The sequence below is a fragment of the Fusarium solani genome (genome assembly GCF_023522795.1).
Source record: "Fusarium solani strain SB1 chromosome Unknown bctg00000013, whole genome shotgun sequence".
NCBI lineage: Eukaryota > Fungi > Ascomycota > Sordariomycetes > Hypocreales > Nectriaceae > Fusarium > Fusarium solani.
Genome location: NW_027072145.1, coordinates 1,747,606 through 1,767,596, shown reverse-complemented (window position 1 = coordinate 1,767,596; position 19,991 = coordinate 1,747,606). Strand labels below are relative to the sequence as shown.

The following is a 19,991-nucleotide window of genomic DNA, read 5'->3' as shown; positions in this document are numbered from 1 at the left end:
GGTCTCGCAAATATTGAATCTCTTCGCCATCTCACCGGTCACGCCAATTTTACCTTTGGCTGTCATCAGCTTGAAGAGGAACTCTTCACCTGGGCGACCTCTGCTCTACAATCTAGTAATCCGATACCTTAGTCCCACCACGTCTGAACTCTCAACGAACTTGCGCCCTAACATCGAGCCTTCACTCATGTGCTCCATCGCAGCGCCTGGGCGGGTTTGAGTGAGGATGGACCATGACCCTTGAACTACTCCTTATCGCATCTCCCGACGACTGGTCGAAAGACCCGAGGACCGAGTGTCTATTCTCACGACCTCGCTTGATGTCGGATCAAGATCCAGCGACAATTCTTGACAGCCAAGACAATCAACACCTTGCGAACTATTTTTGCCCCTTCCTCTGACGCTTGACCGCGATCATGACTGACAACGGAGGCTCCCCAGTCGTCGTCGGTTTCTGTGCCTAGTCCGCGAGAATCTTTGATATCATTCCGTCCTCACCCTTTGATGCTAGATCTAACATTCTCGACCAACTCGGCCAAATCAACCAACTTTCCTTTGTGTCCATCCTGTCAGCTCCCAGACAAGACTGACCGACCCCTCCATTCACCTTTGTCCCTCTCCGAGTTCCCTCCTGATCCTGTTCTTCCCACCTCATGGGCTGGCCACCCGCGTGTTATGAGTACCAGGATGATCTTTCAGGATCGTGCGACAAGGAGATCGTGACAAAGAGTGTCTTGTGGGCGCGTCGTGTCGCTTGTTTGGGCAGCAGTTCCATGTACTTGCGAGAGGTTGCTGTCTCGCGTTGTGTCCTCCAGATGCCCTGGCGTCATCAAGTCGGGCATGTGCCGAAGAGACCCGTGTGGCGTCTAGGATGAGATACGACCGAGTATATGCAGCCTCACCGCCAGGGAGGGTTCCTGTATTCTCATCACATCCTCCTGTGGCCTGTGTTTTGGGTTGTTGAGTGGTCCGGCCAGCCATTTGACGACCCGAGACCAGCGCTGCAGGTTGCGATGTGACGAGCGTTGATCATGTAAGTTCCTCTTGTCATGCTGTCCTCATGACCTTCGTCGAGAGTATCGAGTTAGTCTAGCCAACCGTCCGATAACTCGATGTTGTTGTCATGAGTGACGCCTTGACAGGAGGAAATGGGGGTTTTCTGATCAAAACACAGGGGGAACCTATGCCAAAATTTAGCGGAAGTTGTGCCAAAATTTCAAGATGCAATGTGATCCTTGTAGAGAGTATAACGTGAATTTGCTGAAAGTGAGGCCATCTCTATCTCCATTTTCTTCGCTGTGATGTAGCCATCAACCTAATCTCATGACTATGTTGTTATCCGTTGATTCTCTAGTATTACAGTATATTTCTGTCAAGTTGCTTTGACTCCCATTGGGTCATTTTTCTGGGTCAGCGTGGACATAGCGTTTGTCAAACAGACTGACATCTCGGCCTGATGAGAATAATCAATCCTAACAAGAATATCTGGCCTGGTTCTCTGATAGTAATTCCTCAACGTGGCCGAATTGTAGGTGAGAAATTACATAACAAGACCGCGTATGCCATGGTAAGTAAAACCAATCACACGACGTTGGAGCAAGATCAGTACATATGCCTCACTCCGCCAGAAACAAGGATAAGCGGATAGTTTCCGCCATCCCCATCGACAAGCGAAATGGCTATCTTGTAAAGAATCTCATGGGAGGACTCCGGCAGATCTACGGCTCAGTTCGACCTATCGGAGTCCTCAAGAGAGGCAGGACCAGACTTCAATTCGGGCCGATCGTGTTGTGTGGCTAGCTGCCGTGGGTTCTAGCTCCTATATAAGCATAAGGAAATAAAGCTATTCCTCTCTAAGCCTAAAGACCGCCCACCAACCCCAGACTACCCCGGATTATGTCTCCGCAATGCTGCCACTCTCACCCCTGTAGGCCCACGGGAGGCCAACGTTCGGACTTGGGACACATTTCTAGTCAAGTTTCATAGGCTTGCTTGTGGCAATATGTTATATCGACCGCTGCATATGGCAACTTTAAGCCCTCATTCCTTGCCAGGGCCACCCGTTTGTCTGTGCTCTGCAGAACGGATCACTTAGAGTCTGGGGAAATACTGCTAAATCGTGAAGGAGTGGGGACGGGCATCAAGCTCAAATTGATCATCGATCACGCGCTCCCGGAGTCCTGGCCCAGCATGATTGGATTGAAGTGCGCAATTTGAGGAGGGAAAATGGCCAAGATGCGGCGCAGTAAGCCCGGCAGAGCCGTCGGCAGCTGCGCCGTCACACCATGAGTGTCTAAGAGGACGGCAATGGATCCAATCTGGTAAACGGCAGGAGTTGTTGGATGGTTATTAGTATCCCCGAGTCATGTATATTAAGACCAGGGACCAAAATAATCTAGTATAAGTTGCGATAATCCCGCCTCTCTTCGAATCCAGTTGGCAGACTCCCCTAAGCCGTGCTGTGACTACTCTCGCACCCACAACATCTTTCTGAAAACACACACCTAGCAACAAGCCAATTGATAACAATGGCCATAGACAACTCAGGCGAAAAGTCTGCAAAGGCAAATGCGGTTGGTGAAGAACTAGCTGCTGTCTTGCCCAACGACGGGCCATGGTATAAGCAGAAACATCTCATCAAGCTCAACTTTTGCATTCTTTCGCTCATCATGTTTTCTTCATCTAACGGATACGACGGGAGCTTGATGAATGGGTTGTTGGCCCTGCCCCAGTGGCATGGCTTCATGGATAGTCCAACGGGTGCGTGGTTGGGATTCATCAACGCGATCTACTCGCTCGGCAGTGTCATCGTCTACCCCACCGCGGCATGGATCTGCAACAAATACGGTCGAAAGCTCGGCATCTGGATTGGATATTCCTTCCTCGTTCTTGGCACCGCCTTGCAGACGGCAGCTAATGGCGACGTTGCCTTTGTTTTGGCTCGATTGTTCCTGGGCTCTGCCTCGGGATTCTTCCTTTCGGTGCCGCTCCTCATCGCCGAGAATGCCTACCCTCCTCAACGCGGCGTTGCCTCCAGTCTGTACAACTGTGGCTGGTACGTAGGCTCTGTTGTTGCGGCATGGACGACTTTCGCCACAAGAAACATGGATCACTGGTCCTGGAGGATCCCATCTCTGCTCCAGATTGCCATTCCTCTCGCCGCGTTGCCGGGCTTCCTCATGATTGACGAGTCCCCTCGATGGCTCGTATCTGTCGATCGGGTAGAAGAAGCACGAAGGATCCTTGCCAAGATTCATACTGGAGGAGACATGAATGCGCCGCTCATCGCATTTGAGATGACCGAAATCGAGGCGACACTCAGGGCCGAAAAGGAAGCCAGTGACTCCACCTCGTGGTCTGATCTATATAGCACTCCTGGTAATAGGCACCGTCTATTCATTAGCGTTAGCCTAGGAATATTTGCACAGTGGAGTGGTAATGGGGTAGTCAGCTATTATTTGGCTATGGTCTTGGTATATTGCCCCTGGACCGGCCATCTTCAACGAGTCGGATCCGCAGAATAGGTGCTGACAAGGTATTTAATAGGAAACCGTGGGAATCAAATCTGTCACAGACCAGACATTGATTTCAGCATGCCTCCAACTTTGGAACCTCATCTGGGCCTCTACCGCTGCGGCGCTCGTTGACAAAGTTGGCCGCCGAGCTTTATTTCTAGCTTCTGTAAGTCAAGATTCCCAAGCTCAGCCCTGCTGAATGTCGCTAACTCCACTTGATAGGGAACCATCATGTTGATCTCCTATATCATCATCACGGGCCTTTCGGCAGGATTTGCTGCGACCCAGAATTCTTCGACGGGTATCGCCGTTATCCCTTTTCTTTTTGTGTATGTCAAAGCAAAGAATACCCCTTCTCAAACCCACTCCTCTCTTTCAACTACTCACGCGGGATCAACAGCTACTTCTTTGGATATGACATCGCCCTCACTCCACTTCTGGTTGCCTATCCTGTCGAGATTTGGCCTTACAGCCTGCGTGCCAAGGGGCTCTCAGTTACTTTCCTGACTACGCTCGCCGCTGTCTTCTTCAACATATTCGTCAACCCCATTGCGCTTGACGCCATTCAGTGGAAGTACTACTTCGTGTTCATCATTGTCTTGGTGGCAATGCTCGTGACGGTCTGGTTTTACTACCCCGAAACTCGAGGTCATACTCTAGAGAACATGGCCTGGATTTTTGATGGGGATAGAGCAGCTGCTACCGTTACCATGGCGGAGGATGCGATCAAGATGAGTAACATGACTCATCTTGAGAAGGCGGAGAGTGTGGACGGGCCAAAGGCCAGATGAATGATGGCAACACGACACGCTTCGAGGAAGGGCAAGTCTGAGTAGCAGCACACCTTCAACCGCTCAGACCAGTGAGCGCAGGATTCAAGCTAGAACGACAGTGGCAATTTCAAGTTGGAAAGCCAAAAGTCTTTATGACTGACCCAATGGAATTTGTCTGAACTGGTTTATCATGATAAGATAAGATAGGTAGCAAATGCATCAAGTATCCAGAGTCAGTGGAAAGCGGCAACAGCTTCGGATTTTTACTTGGCATGGGTAGTCCTTACACCGCAAAGTCCTTCCGCTGGATGCTGACCAAGAGGAGTCTCGAACTCCTGTGCGTCGCCGTTGGAGCGGAATGCGGGGGCGGATCAAAATATCGGCTCGTCACTCGGCACTTGGTCAACTATAAACCCTGGGATGCATCATGCCTTCATTGGGTTAGTCTAGCGCATGTCAAGCCAAGGGCGGTCTGATCCTCTCTTGGGAGCCAGCGTATGGCGGCGCGTCAGTGGCACGTGGCATCCCTAACGTGCGACTCACAAGACAGCCAATACAGGGAGCAATCTGCTCGGTTGTCAAGCAATAGGACAAAGGCTGCGAGAAGACGCACAAAGCGCAACAGGCTGTTCGACTCTAGCTACCTCGACAATCTCTTGAGCAGTAAGCTAAAAGCTCCTCGAATGCCCAAGAAACTGATGACGGGGCCCTGTCAGGTTGAGCATAGGGTAAGCAAGCTCCTGTCCCCAAAAAGACAGTACCTAGCGTCCTCTCGCGAGGAAAGAAGGTGATGATACCTTTAATCTTATTTGTAATTCAGTCTGAAATTGCTATTGCGAGTCAAATCAGACTTAAAACCTATATCTTTAAATTAAGCATCAAAAACCGTGCTGAACTGATTCCAGCGCTGAATTCAGCCATTCATGGTAGCGACATCCTGGTTCCGTCTCGGGTATGTTCCGTCTCGCACTTAAACACGAGGGTCGATACTTTTCTGGATGCTAAAGCTCACCATATTTGACATCAATATCAGATCTTGCTGGCTCACCTGAAACCCCCTGATATTGAACATTCTTCTAAGCCAGGAGAGACAAGGTGCCATCGACGACATTTCCTAAGCAAGACACGCCCGGCGCCCATCAATCGAGAGGCTCTAGTGCTCCCTTGTTACTGATCTCGTCCACTGGAACCTCCCTGATCAAACTCTTCCACTCCGGCAAGGCGGCCGCCTCGACCCAGTTCCCGTGGATCTGCGCCTTCACGTGCAGCGGAAGCTGTGCAATGGCGATGGGCTTCTCAAAGTCCCTCGTATCTAAGATGACCAGCTCACTGCGGCCGGCGGCCCGCCGTTCAACCATGGCCACGATCCATCCGTCGCCCTCGGCGGCGTCAGGCGCACGGGGGACAAAGGCGGGCTCCTGCACCAGGGAGTCGTCGCCGGCATAGAACTAGCGCGTCTGTCCCGTCTTGTGGCTGTGCATGGCCAACCCGTTGAGGCCGTGAAAGATGTTTGCCGAGCCGTCCGAGTTCTCCGGGATGAAGACGTTGAGGAAGACAAACTCGTGGTCGTGCGTGAGGAAGCGCTCGTCAACGCGCGGGAACTCGGAGGGTACGTCGAGCACGACAAGGGGGTCCGGGACCACTGACCCGCTCGGCCGGTTGAGGTCGATCTCCCACCGGACAAAGTCGGCCTTCGCATCCTTTGCCGGCATCCTGCCGTCGTCTGGGGGGAAGAACGGGAAGGCGTTGTCGTGGACGCGGGAAGACTCAAAGTAGAGCTTGCCATCCTGGCCCTCCCACGCACCCGCAGTGTGGATGGGCATGCAGTTCCTCCACGAGTAAACCCTGTGCTCTCCCTCCTTCCAGCCTTCAGGCAGAGGTGTTGACTTGCGCCTCGGAGCAGCGATGAATGTGGCGGGGAGATTGTAGTCCCACGCCCAGTGCTGCTTCTTGGCCTTCAACCGGGTCATGTTTGCCTCGAAAGGCCATAAGACAAGGATGATCCAGTTGGGCGTCAGGGCACAGTCGTGGATGAAGGCACACCACGGCGCCTGGATCCACTGCTCATCGCGCTTCTTACCGTCTCTGTCGAGAGCATAGATGACAATGTCCCGTGTGGCGAGCCCTTTGGCCTCGTACCCAAACACGACGAGCTCGTCCGTGAAGGGATCGACCTTGGGGTGGGCTGTGAAGGTTTTGGACTTGACCTGGCCTTCGAACGGGTCGTAGCCTCTTGTCTCGAGAGTGTCCGGGTCAATGGCATAGGGTAGAGCGACTTCCTTTAACGCCAACAGATGATTCGCCCAATAGACGAGGTTCGTGTTGGCTGTGGAATCAACAGCCGCTCGCACGCACGGGTGATGCGTGAAAGGGTTGCGATATAGGCCAAAAAGGGCCTTATTGGCCTTCCGCTCGAGCTTATAGCGCTCGGTCTCGACGTACTTGATCTTCATGTCAACTCGCCCATCGCGGATTCTGAAGGCCGAGATGTTCCCATCTCCATCAATAGGGACGTTGTTGGAATCGGGAGGCACAAATGGGTCACACATGACCCGGTAGAAGGTGCCGTTGATTTCCGAAGGAATCTCGCCGAGGACGACGAGGTCGCCGACTTCTCCTTCGATGCGACAGGGGAGGTTTGAACCGGCCAGATCGAGGGCCATAGGCCATTTCGCCTTAAGCCTTTCATACTGGAACGTGGCAGTCATTGTGGTGTTGACAAACTCGATATTTTTCAGTATTTTATCAGATCAGAGTATCCTATTATTCATGGTCCAAGATCGAGATCCAGCTCCCTTAAATACCTTCAAAGCCAGACCTAAAGACATACTATGTTATGCCGGTGCTGAAAGAGAATGGAGACACCGCATGAAAGCTACTTATCAATCTTTGCGGCCGGATTGGCTAGAAGCGTCTCGGTGGGACGGGCAAATCCCACCCCTCCCTACCTGATGACGATGCATGTGGCAGGGCGCCACCATGCGGGGAAATGGAGATTCAAACAAGACTCCGAGATTTCACTGGGTCAAGATGCCATGGCCAAACCAAGATCTTTATCCCCTCATGCCTCGCCGTGATGGAGAATGAGAACAGGAGACGTTATGTCTGTCAGGTTTGCCCAAGAAGCTACACGCAAGTGGGACACCTTCGTCGCCACGAACGAAGCCGTAAGCAAGACTCTAGAGTTTTCCCGGTGAATTGAATCAGAAATGGTACTGTTTGCTTACTCATCCCTCACTCTATACAGACAAGGACGAGGAACCCGACTTCAAGTGCCCGTTCTGCCATGGAAAGTTCACTCGATCGTGAGTGCAGCTTGGCCCAAGTCGTCCGTCAAAGGAATGGGGATTCCTTTCTAACCCAGAGACAAACGCTTTCAGAGATGCTGTCCGCCGACATTCTAAGACGTGCTGCCACGCGCATGGAAGGCCGCTTCCCGCTACGTCTAAACCAGGCCGCAGGTACCACGCCTGCGACTGCTGTGCCCTGTCCAGGATAGGCTGTGACGGCCGGCTCCCATGTTCTTCTTGCTGGGCTCGCAAGCAGCTCTGCACGTACAACCGGGCGTCAGAGAGCCAGCCCACTGGCAGCAGAGCCAACGGGCCCCCAACGCTTCCGGATGTTGCCCTGGAATCCGGCCGGCGGCAGCACGTGGACCTTGATCCTCGGGCAGACATGGGTCTGACGGTATGCGCTGTCGAGATCAAGTTCCCACACGACTCTACACACCGGGAATCATCCCGAGTTACCACCGTGGTTTTCCTATTGCACTATACTAATCCGCGGAATGACAACATCCAAGACTACTTCATGTCGCCTTCCTCGCTGTCAGACAAGGCGGCTGTGGTCGAGAGCGACGGGGCCTTGATTCAGGACCAAGACAGAGGTATGCTCCAGCCCTGGATCCCTACGCAAGCCGGCATGGGAGGGGCCTCGACCGAAGAAATCTGCGACCTGGACCTCGTTTGCGAAGTCGACTTCTGGGTAGCGGACCGGCTGGATAATCCCTGCGAGTGGCTACCGCATCACAGGACAAATCCCGACCGCAGCCTAGACCAGCTCCAGATAAACCTGTGCAGCATCTCCTCAGCATTGTGCGCAACCAGTAAAGGTCAACTCTCATTCACCTCTTATTCCATGCTCGTCGAGGCAACCGAGTTTATCTTTGCACCGCATAGGGCCCGCACTTATGTCGAATCCTACTTTGACAACTGGCACCCGCACTGTCCGATGCTGCACCCTGCGTCTTTTGACTTTGCACACGCCTTCCCGCCTCTCTCTGCGGCCGTCATTCTTATGGGGGCCTCTTTCTCATCTAAGAAGGCTGCCATGGCGGCCCAGATCTGCCTGGACGCCGCAGAGGAGTACATTTTTGGCCACCAGGACTTTCTACAGCTTGTCGATCCGGCTTGTGGGGAGAAGCCGCTCCTAGATGTCACACCTCTCCAGGCGGCGTTCATTCTTGTCCTGTTGCAGCACTGGAATAACCACGGTACGGCTTGGAGGAAGATCCGCCAGTACAGGTACCCCGATATTGTTCGGGCAGCGCGGAACATGGGCCTCCCATCACTTAGACACCGGGGCTGTCTGCATGGTGAGGCATCGGATGTAGCTGGAGGCGAGAGCTGGGGGGCCTTTATCAAGACAGAGGAGTCCATCAGGTGAGTTGGAATTCTTTTTCATTCTTAGCCTTTATCAGCCTGCCCTTGGCGACCTTGTCTCTGACTAGAAAACATTCCGCAGACTCATGAACTACATCTTCCTCGTCGATTCTTCTCAGGCCATCTTTCACCGGACTCGCCCTTTTCTTGCACTGTCTGAGTTAACTGGCTCGTTCCCGTGCTCTGAGCACTTATTTGCCCACCGGTCCACCGACTCTCAAACTCTCCACAACCCGAGAGAGTTTTCTGGCGAGATGACGTCTATAGTGGACGGTGTTGCTCTCCTTATGCGGGAAGCCTGGACAAGTGATATCCCATCTCGATTTGGACAACTCAGTTACCTGGATTTGTTCATTCTAGTATCTGGTTCGTATTGCAAATCTTCGCTGTTCCAAAACCAACCCCCTGGTCTCAGGGCTTCGCATTCTACCAGCTAATCTTTCAGCGCAGGGCTGCATGAGATCATCTTCAGCAGCTATACCGACTGTTCCCTTCGGGGGACCAAGACTGCCCTGCGCCGAGCCCTCGACAGATGGAAATACCTGTGGAATTCTAATATCGAGAAAATGGGGGATCTAGAGAATATTGGCTATGGATTCTTCAGTAAAGCCGATGAATTTTGGTGGCTAGCAACCGTGCTCCTTCAAGAGAATAGCCCTTTGCTAAGAAATGGGGGGAGGGATCTGCAGATAGCGATTACATGGAAAGCATGCATGTTTTTTTGAGGAAGTTTGATGAACTCAGTATTAAGTCGTCATAATAAGAAAATCGACTCGAGGTGCTGGGTCGGCACCATGCATCATCTGTCCGGTTGAGGAGCCTAAAAGCCTTCTAGGGGTCTAAGTATCCTATTTGTTTTCACTCTTGCTCCTCGGCTGGTGTGCTTCTTCAAGGTTGCTCTATCCGCAGGCTTGTCAAAACCATTGTTGTCAGTCTCATCATCTTCAACACCCTCATGTTTGCAAGCGAAAGCATCCATCGAGGCTTCTGCCACATTGCGCCGCAGGTAGCCACTCCGCTACTGGCCACGGCCCTCACCGACATGGCCATGTGCGCGGTGTCAACGCAGGACGCCCCCTCGATGAACGGTGACAACACGCTTGACGGATTCGTGGCCATGATCCCCCCTGTTTGGGACTTCCTCTCCAAGAACAGCGACATGACGGTCAGAGAGTTCCCCAAGGACACTGGGCATGTATATCAAGGAAGACTTTGAGACCTTCAACGCCAGATTCAGAGATGCCGCGAGAGAGATGCAGGTCTTGGAGGATGAGTTCACTGAGAAGCAGAAGCATCACTGGAATGTCATCAACGACTTCATCTCCAAGTTTAGCAATGCTCCGTCGAACGCCGTTTGCTACGGGTTTCTGGACCCGAAGGTATACGACGCCAAGGCGAACTGTTCGCACATCATTTCTATACTTGAGGACGCATAGAACCACACTCGCCAATATCCCGACTGACAAGACGACGGGTAGCTATGCCAAGCTGTTCAACTTCGAGGCGCTGGCCGTCCACGAGGGCGGCTGTGAAACTTTTACGGAGACCTCTGGCGTGCCTGGGTTATCGGTCGTATATGACAATGTCATCAATTCCTGGACGGTAGGGACCAAGATGAGTGACTTGATGACGAATCAGCTGGCGAAGCGTAGAAGGATGCTGGAAAAGGATGAGCAATGGCTGAGGGGGAAGATCGACTCCGCGAGACGAAGAGCAGAAGAGCTGGGGCTGGGCAGAGGAAAGGAGAGGTGGGAGTTGTGGGACAGCCAAATCAAATGGACTGATGGAAATAATAAGAATGTGGCGAAAGACTGGAGGTGGAAGCTGAAGATGTGCTTTGTGGAGGAAGTAGTTGATATGGACTGATCTGGCCTTCCAAAGCAAAGATCTCTCGCCACTGGAGTTGTTCTGCCTTCCCGATGGCGGTAGATATTGGTTTATTTGGCAGTATACTTAGTGGTCTCGGACTTGCTTTAGAGGCTGTGTCAATGATAGCGTTACTTATCCACTGTCTAAACCGCCATCCAGCAATTGCGCCCTCCTCATTCAATAAGACAGGCCTGCCCATTACTCTAACAACCACTGTCGACTATGGAATGCGTGGAGGTGTGAAGACTAAGACAGAAGCGGAGAAAAGCTTAAACATAGTGAATTCATGGGACATCCTTTGCCTTGTTCAATAGCCTGCATCGTCAAGCCCAAGTGAAATCCCTAGGCATCATTAAACAAAGGACATCAAGGCACCGGTCAAGCATTCACAGCATCTAGGCACTCCCGTCTCAAATTTCACATGATATAGATGATTTCTTTTGTTACAAGTCCCCAGTCATGATCTTTTTTCCTCCCCATTTCTTCCTTACACACCATCTGTGATTGATATCCAGCTTTGCATCGCCGGATGCCAAGGGCACCTCTCTCTTTGGAGCGACTATTGTCTTATGGATACTCACTCATAGAGATAGTGATGGCAGCTCTATAGGCGTCCCATTACGAGAGACTTTTCTCTTTAACAGCCTTGCCTCTCCCGGCATAATATCCCTTGGTAATATGTCCACCTTTGCATCACGAGATATCATTGTGGTCCCCCCTAGCTGAGATCTCGCTTACGGCGATACCGGCTTTGGTGTCTTTCTCTGGCAGCTCTGCTACTTCGCCAGCTATGGCATCTCTATCTCTCTCTGGGCAGCCTAGCCACTTCTCACCAGCTTTGGCGAGACGGATCTCTCTACCAGCTTTGCTAGCTTCCGCCAGCTTTGGCGCCCCTCGTCAGCTCTGGCGTCTCTTTTTTGCGACCTTTTAGCTATCGTCAGCTTTGGAGGGAGATGGAGATATTGGAGTATGATCGTAGCCCTAAGTGACCTTGCCGGTAATCTGAGCGACTTTGGGAGGAAAGGAGGAGAAATGGTATTTTCAGAGAGTCTTGCGAGCAATTAAGGCAAGATTCCTGAAGATTTATTATCTCTGCTATTCTCTTCCTAAAGTTGTTTGGGTTGCTATAGGTGACATAGCAGAGCGACCTAGATGTCCACGCAATGGGCAAGGTATCCCTATCTACCTTAAAACCTTTGTTAAGCCAGCTCTAGGGTAGGTCCATACTCTATGGGGGACAGAAGAGCCTGCTTCCAGGCATTAGTGAAAGCTTAGGTTGAGAATGGATATGGAACAGAGAAGAATGCGGAATGCTTTGATGTTAACTTCCAATAGCTTATCCCAATGTTATACGCTGCAAATGGCGATCTGACATTGCATGTGCTGGCAAGTAGGTGTCCTTGTCTTTCTGCTAAGTTATGCATGCCTTATCGCCTATGTTAATCATGCCTACGAGCGAACCATACAGGGCCATTAAAGAACAGGTGATTCTTGGATACCATACATCAAAGGGGCATCCGGCATTCTCATTCATCTCATTGATATTGAGTACGGAACAGAGCTACTCAGGCATCGACAGCGGGCACTGCTGCCAAGGATGACTTCAAGCCACACCTACACCAAGAGCAGAGACACAGACAGTCACTTGCGAATACGAATACGTCAGCTCTGGTGACTGTACCAATCGTGGGTGTGGCCACGAATTCAGGGGGGGGCATGAAGCATAGTTGACCAGGGGGTCATTCTGTGCAATCTGCCTTGCCCAAGTGAACAGAAGATAGCTTACTGTGGCGCAGCGTCTTCACCTGCTGCTCGCCTTCTCCTGTTCCTTATGGATTCGCCTATCACTCATATAACTCTCGCATTCTGCTAATTGTCGCCCATTCTCCGTCCCGGCTGTTGTTTTCAATACTGATCTTGATATCGGAAGTACACTTTTGGGCATTAGGATATTGAGTTCTCTTCGCTCTGTACACCGCACCTGGCGGTACCTAGTTTCTCGTATTTGGACGCCTTCTACTAGCAACCGCCGCTGGCCTAGTGCTAAGACTCACGGAAAATGGAGAGGCCGAGAGACAGAACCTTGAATCTTGGCATGCTTGCTCAAGAGGCCTTTTGGTGAAAGATACCAGCACGCATGCCATTAGAGCAACTGGATGCGCTTTGATGAGTGCTTGATCAAGAATGCATCACTGACCGGCGTCTCGTTGAATTTCTCCAGGAGTTGTGATACTGGAGAAATCCGTCATCTGGTACCTCATCAGGGAAGACCCTCCTTCTCTTGAAAGGCCTCTATCTTCAGGCCTATCAAGGGCCGGGCTTCAGCTCTAACAAAGAGCACAACAGTCTAACCCTGTTCAGTACTACGAGGAGGGTTTATAGCGACGTTTCAATCTCGCCGGATGGAAAACACGGCATCTTAGGTATTTCTGTCTAGATAGCATAACCCCCATCTAGCAGTATTGAAGCAAACGTGAACTCGTGACTGCGAGCAGCCAGGTTGGTAATGGCAATAAATGTGTAGAACAAACAGGTATCGCCGCCGTAAGTCTTTTTACGCGAGTTTGTAGCTGCGCATCTGTTGATATGTTCATGGCACTGATATTTATGTTCGTCTTGGTAGCCGAGACCCCAGGTTCTACACTTCACGACACATGGTTGATCAACCTGTCGTGGTGGCTTCGGCACGGGGTGGGATTGTCGAGATAAGACATGACTCCATTTTAGCATGGACTGAAGCTGGGTTACCGCGTTGGTCTGTTTTGAAAGACGCTGTGATGCCGCTTTGGTCGATCTTGGCCTCCCGCTTGGTTTATCTAGGAATACCCGGTGGTGTTCCCATAGTCTTCCACAAGCTGAAAGAGAAATGGCAGTCTCGGGTGGCACGATTGTTCATATGTTCAAGAGGCGAAGTGTCCTTGAGAATAGGGGTGCTCATGCGGCGCGGATTGGACGTGAAGCACCCGGTGAGCAATGCGAGGATTGTAGCACGTTCGAAGGCTATATATGACTTGAAGATATTTCCGGATGCATGCGATAAGAGTATGATAAGATGAGGGATAGATTGAGGCGGATATCCTTGAAGAGTTTTTCTTGAGAAAATAAACAGCCCTTTGGGGTGAGGTGGCACCGTGGCAGGCGATAGCGACTGCAATGTCTCGCACAGTTGACCATTAATGGGGGCGGAGTTTGACAGAAATTCCGGGTATATTATGACAAGCAGCGAACCGATCAGGCTGGCAACTAGAGGCGTTCAGTGAAAGAACCCTCACTACCTAGATGCTCGGACCGACCACATCCCAACGGCGCTTCTAACACTTGCTGACGACTTAACTAAAGCTTTGTCTAGCGTCTCGAGAATAGAGTAATTGAGTTGAGCTATCAATCGAACTTACGTACGAGAGGCCAACGGAGTTGCTGCACGAATCCGGATATCCTTTCGAAGTACTAAGATACGGCGATGACAGAGAGAACTATGGTGACCAGTCTAATCCGTTTCTCAGAGTGATTGACAAATTATCCAGCATAGTATACATAGCATGTTCCTTTAGTCAATGGTAGCTTTCAATGAAGCCTTGTGCCATTAAATACCAACGAACGACGGTTCTCGCGCAACCTCACCTTCATCGCCAACCCGGCCTCCCACATGCACGACAGGGTGTGATGTTTGACGAGTCCCACCGAGCTGTCTCCCTCAAGAATCGCATTTTGATATCATTATGGGATGCTGTAGCTCGTGTGGCCAACTATGCACTGCCAAAATTTCCGTGATGGGGACCCCAAGAGTCCTACTTGATGCCTACGGCACAGGTGAATATAATGACCTCAATTGATTCATTCGCCACCATCGGTATATTCCAGTGTATTCATGTAATGATCTGGCATGGCTGACGCTCCCTCAGCGCTTGACCCTTTTCCTGAAATTATAAGGCTGTGAGATTCCTGAAGAGTTTGATGCAGAAGCACATCCAGCCACCCATTTCCCGAGGATGCTTAAGTATCGGGGACCGACGTTTTGGGGTGTTCAATGCACTACTTGCCTTCTATTGTTGCTTCTCGGCGTATTATTCAACATCTTGTTTTACCATCGTGTGCAAGACTCGTGGCGTTTTCGACCATCATCAACCTCGTGCCCGTCCAACAATAGGTGCCAGCCAGGCAGGGAAAAGCTAAGTGTGGCGCCATGAAGTCTCTCACTGCGAGATTGACCCGATTAAGAGCGAACGCCGCTAAGCCTCTCGAAATGACAGGCGCAGCCAGGTTACTTGACAATATCAACGCAGGGCCACCTCGGACACAATGGTTGCGGCGGTTAGCGATGAAGCTGACATCATAGCCAGATGCGCGGGATATGCGATCAGAAGGCCGGTTCAGGTAGCTTATTTCCTTGTATCATTCTAGCTGCAACTTGCCTGAAACAAATAATCTACCAATCCAGTCAGGGTCAAGGCTTTCGACACTTGTTACTCCTTTAGATCAGGAGCTGCTATAAACAGATCACGATCCTCCAACAGTAATGAAAACCGCAGTGCGCAGAAATTTTGACCAGCTGTCGAGGTTCAGTTCTCCCCCAAGAACCTTCCAAATGAATCGGTCCATGTCTTGCAGCCTACATATCTCACCATTCGGCGCCCAAACAATGGTGTAGACCCTCATCGTGTTGTACTCTCTCTTCTCGATGAGTATCTTGTCCTCATTGCGTTCCACAAAGGTTCTAATCGAGGACCCTTCGAACCCTCCCCAAGGCCCCGCAGTAATGAAATTCTTGTCTCCCAAGGCCTTTTTAAAGTCGTCCGGCGGAAGCATGCGCTCGGGAGCCTTCTGCTCTAGCGCGGTATAAGCTCCATCTGGCGTGGGAAGCTGAACCTTGAGAAGGACGTAGTTTGCTTTGATGGGAGTAATGTGAGCCAGCACCTTATTGATAGTGGCGGTGTTGGTAGTGATGCGATAAACGATGGAGCCATCCTCACTCCATGAGCCGTAGTACACGAACGTGTCGTCCTTGAAGCCGCCATCGAGCAACCATAGCTGCTTGTGTGGCGATTCTGAAGGAGAGTGTAGAAAGTCCCAGAAACCGCCCATTCTGGAATGCGCAAAGACACGTAGTGTCGACCGAATGCTAGAAATTGAGGTGTCGTCTGTTGGACTTCGGATGGTTTGGCGAATACAGTAGGGATATAGGTTCGTAGAGTGTCAGGGTGGGTTAGGTTAAATAGACGAGGGAGAAGACGTTCAGCAATTGCTCTGGCTATCTGCCAGAGCGGCCACTTGAGAACAATGATTAGGCGGCCTGGTTGCCTCGCGAGACGGTTTTGCGCAAGTCAAACGCCTTGCACAATATAGTTAGAGGCTGAACGCCATGCTTGCCTGATTGGACATGATCAGAAACGATGCAAGCCTCTCCGTTCGCACACGGAGTTTCAACCTTGTACAGAATAATAGCTTAGTTCAATGCCCAAAGTCAAGCCATGGATTGTGGTTAACAATAATGGGTGGCGGTTACGCCTCCAGGCAACATCCCTAGCCACCGCGGCAAGGTTTTTATGTCGTGATCCTTGATGGTGTGGTCAGCAGCTGACTACTCCCCAGATTTATCAGGCCATACCGAACACCTTGGCATTGGTGGTATTAGGCTTTGGCTAGCACGGGCCCTCCAGCCTTGGTTGTACAGTACAGGGCAGTGCCCCATGATGTGCCTTCGTCGCGTGCCAATGTTGTAACGAGATGTATCACGCAATGGCTGTTAAGCTGAACCTACTACGTAGTGACAATAACCAATGCGAGCTTAGCGTACACATTCCATATCATGGGCTGGTGAAGTAGAAGCTTCACCCATGATCTGATGGAGTCGTGTGACCATGAGCCGAGGTTTCCGAATCGGCTATAATAGGGTTTCATCTTGACCAACAGCGTCTTGGTCTTGGCCGATAATTTTGCAACCACTGCCAACATCATCTTTCAAGAATCTTTCAAGGCACAAATTCCATCATGTCCAAATACTCTGATCTTCTGTATCATACCACGCTGACCGTCATTGACTACCATGAGGACCCCTCAGGAGCCAAGCACTCGGCCTATGTCCTCGCAACACATGCTAGCATTGAGGCGGCCAAAACCTTTGCCCGAGACGCTCTACATCTCCTCAAGTATGAGCCTGATGACTTTGAGGAGTACTCCGTCTATTCAAGCTCTCACGAGTGGAAGCATGGTGATGGGGTAGTTGTCTATGCTCGTGCACCCGCCGGGCAGGTCTTCCAAATTGGAGTCCGTACAACGCCGAACAATGAGTCTCTCCTGGCGAACCCCAACGGCACCGTGGTTCTTCCCAAGGGTGCAGAGGTTTTACACTATGTGGTGCAGACTACGGTCGACTACAACAAGGACCGAACTGGCTGCGCGCAAGAAGTCGACATCCAAGGGTCATATGTCCTTCGTGCCGATGCTCTTGCTGCCGCTAAAGCGTGCCTTGCACAGGAAAACTTCGTCGAGTACGATTTGCGGGACGAGTTCAAGGACGAATGGCCGTTTGGTGAGGATGTCGTTGTCCATGCTGTATCTGAGACCGGCCAGAACTACACTGTGGCTGTGACAACAGTTCCAGGAGCACACAGGAGGCACAGCAAGAAGAACTAACTAGTATGATTGTGACTGAAGACTGTTAATTATTGCGATCGGGGCTGGGGAATTGACGGAATGATATCAAGGGACACGGAGGTTTGAGATTGCACCTAATCGTGGATCTGTCTTTTAACAATCACTACTTTCAACTAAATAGTATAACACAATGAGCGTATCTAAAAATTTCTTTTCTTTCGTATTATTAAAAGACTATAATAACGTTATAATTCAAGTATCAGGGCAAAGCACTTTCGTAGTCAGCAGTGATCCGAGTAACAAGATTGAGGCGGAGATAGCCGATAAAGCAGACAAACAGTTCGTCTGACGGTTTGCTAAATACTCGGTCTAGGTAGGACGACGTAGAATGATGAACAAGTTAGATAGCTCTCACTCCGTGGCCGATGGCGAGGTGGATGGCCTAGTCAGGTTCATCAGGCGCACTACTGTCTCGCGGTAGCGCCCGGCCAGTCTATCCATAACCCCTATAGCCTCGAAGAAAATGAATGGGGTGAGCTGCTAGCTGAAACAATCGTAGACTCGGAACCAGGATCGGCCGATGCCCGGATCGGTCATGATCTGGATATGAGCGGAAACGCCATTATAATTCCCAATAGCCGCCATTAACACTGAAAAACCGAATAGAATCCGGGATTTAGGCAGGGCTAGTCCACGGCTTGCAGCCAACAGTTTCAGGATGCAAAGCGAAGGTATTGACTGGTATGCCTCGGCCATGAGTTCACCCAAGACAGTGATAATTGGAAGCAATATTGGACAACGGACCAGGACATCCCCGGACGACTTGATCAGCGGGCTGACATAAGCCCAGATGAATATTGGCAGTGGAGACTAGTCCGCGATGAGATAGAGATAGTTCGGTACTTATCATGACGTTTCCAATGATCATAGAAGTTGTATCGACAGGTGTCCGCTGCCGAAGCAGCGGGCAATATGAAGGATATGTCACTAACTGCACAAAACATGCAGCCGGGAGAATGTTCTGTCTTCTGGCTCAGTTATCCCATCAAGGGCCGGACTTCAACTATAACCAAGAACACAATAATTATCAGGTTACAGGTGGCGATCGAAGCGCCTCAGCATGGCAAACATGGATCCTAGCTCATGCATGTGGAGGTTAAAGTAGGGTAGCATGACAGATGGAGGTCCATTCCCTGCGCATTATATCTCTTGTCAAACAACAGCCTATGAGGCGATGAAGGTGCGTATAGATACAAGGTGCTCGAGTCTTTGCAGCCTCCCGTAGGCACTATCAATACATCATAACATCGCATTAATCGATGGACAGAGCCTCCTGCTTGACCGGCAAATGTAATGAACCGCCTCATTATTCCGACTAGACTAGCTTAGTGTCTACGAGAGATTTGACCCGCAGTGTGATGTTGAGACCTGCAACATAACACCCCAAGTTCCCAAAAAAGATTCGACCACCACCGAGCCACGAATCCTTCAACAACCCTTTGGCAAGCAAGGGGAAGCAACCGAGAAGTTCACGAGATGCTTACATGCGGATTATAAGCTGGAGGGCAAAAAGGATGGTTCCGCCCGGGATCGAACCGGGGACCTTCTCGGTGTTAACGAGATGCCATAACCAACTAGACCACGGAACCCGGCGGTTGATGACGTCAACAGGTGCGTTTGCTGCTCAAGTGTAGGCTAAGCTTGAGTGGAGGAGGTGAAAAGGGAGGAGCGTGGGGTCTGGTGAGAGTTGCGGAGGAGGGGAAAAGAGTCGTTACCTCGTTACGGTCTTGTCTTTGCGTCTGGCTTTGAATCTCCCGAAGATAATATGCAGGATTGCCACCTGATTGTCCGCTCCAAATACTCTTCTCCAAAGCCCTGAAATTCAAGTATTCTTCTGCTTCACCGGGGCCGAGAGAGAGTCCCTGACGGGACGGAGGACGCGTTCGAGTTCCGAGTAGCGACCCAGATTCAGTCTCTGAGGAAACTAAATTCAGTGTCGCTCGCTGGATGGGCAGCTGCCGTGGTTTTGGTCCTGGTCTGGTCTCATCGCCAGCAGACTTGGGGTTTTGCCTGATAGAGATTATATATTCGGTTCAGGAAGTCGTGCGTTCCGATTAAACCACTCTCCACTTGAGTCGGAGACTCTGTTGGTGCAGTATCGATGTCTACTGCAGCGTCCGCTTTAGTTTGACTGGGTTTGGTGCTGATAGTCTGATGCTGGCTGTTAGGGTCTGCCCTGGGAGGAGTCTCAAAACGAAGAATCCCACCAGAATGGTTTGCCAGACTGGTCGCAGTTGTGTATGACTGCAACCACTATTGGCCGCCGGGTCGGCGTCAGATGCTGTCGAGGTCATATTGGAGTTTCTAATTGTGTCGGTTTAGGCAGGAGGAGAGTACTCTGGCAGTACGATGAAGCGCAAGATGGGCGTAATTGGTGCGGCTTATATTTTCGCACCTGAACTGCACGGATCTTACTGCTACTGGAAGGCCTAAATAGCTGCTCAGCCCCTTTCTACTGTCTTGGTGCATTGCCAAAATAATAAAAAGTCAGGCGGAGGGGCGGCGGATCATTTTCAAGT

General features: G+C 51.0%; 6 protein-coding genes across 6 annotated transcripts; 3 read left to right on the top strand and 3 right to left on the bottom strand.

Annotated features, from left to right (window-relative positions):
* Window positions 1–2,528: 2,528 nt before the first annotated feature.
* On the top strand, window positions 2,529–4,306 carry MRS44_017430 (uncharacterized protein; the record flags this gene model as incomplete). Its single annotated transcript, XM_065617810.1, has 4 exons — window positions 2,529–3,378; window positions 3,593–3,681; window positions 3,738–3,844; window positions 3,916–4,306. 4 exons carry the CDS (start codon window positions 2,529–2,531, stop codon window positions 4,304–4,306), a joined length of 1,437 nt encoding a protein of 478 aa, XP_065473882.1.
* Window positions 4,307–5,427: 1,121 nt separating this feature from the next.
* Window positions 5,428–5,646, bottom strand: MRS44_017429 (uncharacterized protein; the record flags this gene model as incomplete). Its single annotated transcript, XM_065617809.1, has 1 exon — window positions 5,428–5,646. The coding sequence occupies one exon, from the start codon at window positions 5,644–5,646 to the stop codon at window positions 5,428–5,430; it is 219 nt and encodes a 72-aa protein (XP_065473881.1).
* A 90-nt stretch (window positions 5,647–5,736) lies between these two features.
* Window positions 5,737–6,996, bottom strand: MRS44_017428 (uncharacterized protein; the record flags this gene model as incomplete). The annotated part of the gene is made up of 1 exon (XM_046272393.2): window positions 5,737–6,996. One exon carries the CDS (start codon window positions 6,994–6,996, stop codon window positions 5,737–5,739), a length of 1,260 nt encoding a protein of 419 aa, XP_046124896.2.
* Window positions 6,997–7,389: 393 nt separating this feature from the next.
* MRS44_017427 (uncharacterized protein) lies at window positions 7,390–10,815 on the top strand (the record flags this gene model as incomplete). The annotated part of the gene is made up of 7 exons (XM_065617808.1): window positions 7,390–7,455; window positions 7,541–7,593; window positions 7,783–8,949; window positions 9,032–9,315; window positions 9,843–10,114; window positions 10,155–10,312; window positions 10,386–10,815. The coding sequence occupies 7 exons, from the start codon at window positions 7,390–7,392 to the stop codon at window positions 10,813–10,815; spliced, it is 2,430 nt and encodes an 809-aa protein (XP_065473880.1).
* Window positions 10,816–15,315: 4,500 nt separating this feature from the next.
* On the bottom strand, window positions 15,316–15,900 carry MRS44_017426 (uncharacterized protein; the record flags this gene model as incomplete). Its single annotated transcript, XM_046277819.2, has 1 exon — window positions 15,316–15,900. The coding sequence occupies one exon, from the start codon at window positions 15,898–15,900 to the stop codon at window positions 15,316–15,318; it is 585 nt and encodes a 194-aa protein (XP_046124898.2).
* A 906-nt stretch (window positions 15,901–16,806) lies between these two features.
* On the top strand, window positions 16,807–17,451 carry MRS44_017425 (uncharacterized protein; the record flags this gene model as incomplete). The annotated part of the gene is made up of 1 exon (XM_046277820.2): window positions 16,807–17,451. One exon carries the CDS (start codon window positions 16,807–16,809, stop codon window positions 17,449–17,451), a length of 645 nt encoding a protein of 214 aa, XP_046124899.1.
* Window positions 17,452–19,991: the final 2,540 nt, after the last annotated feature.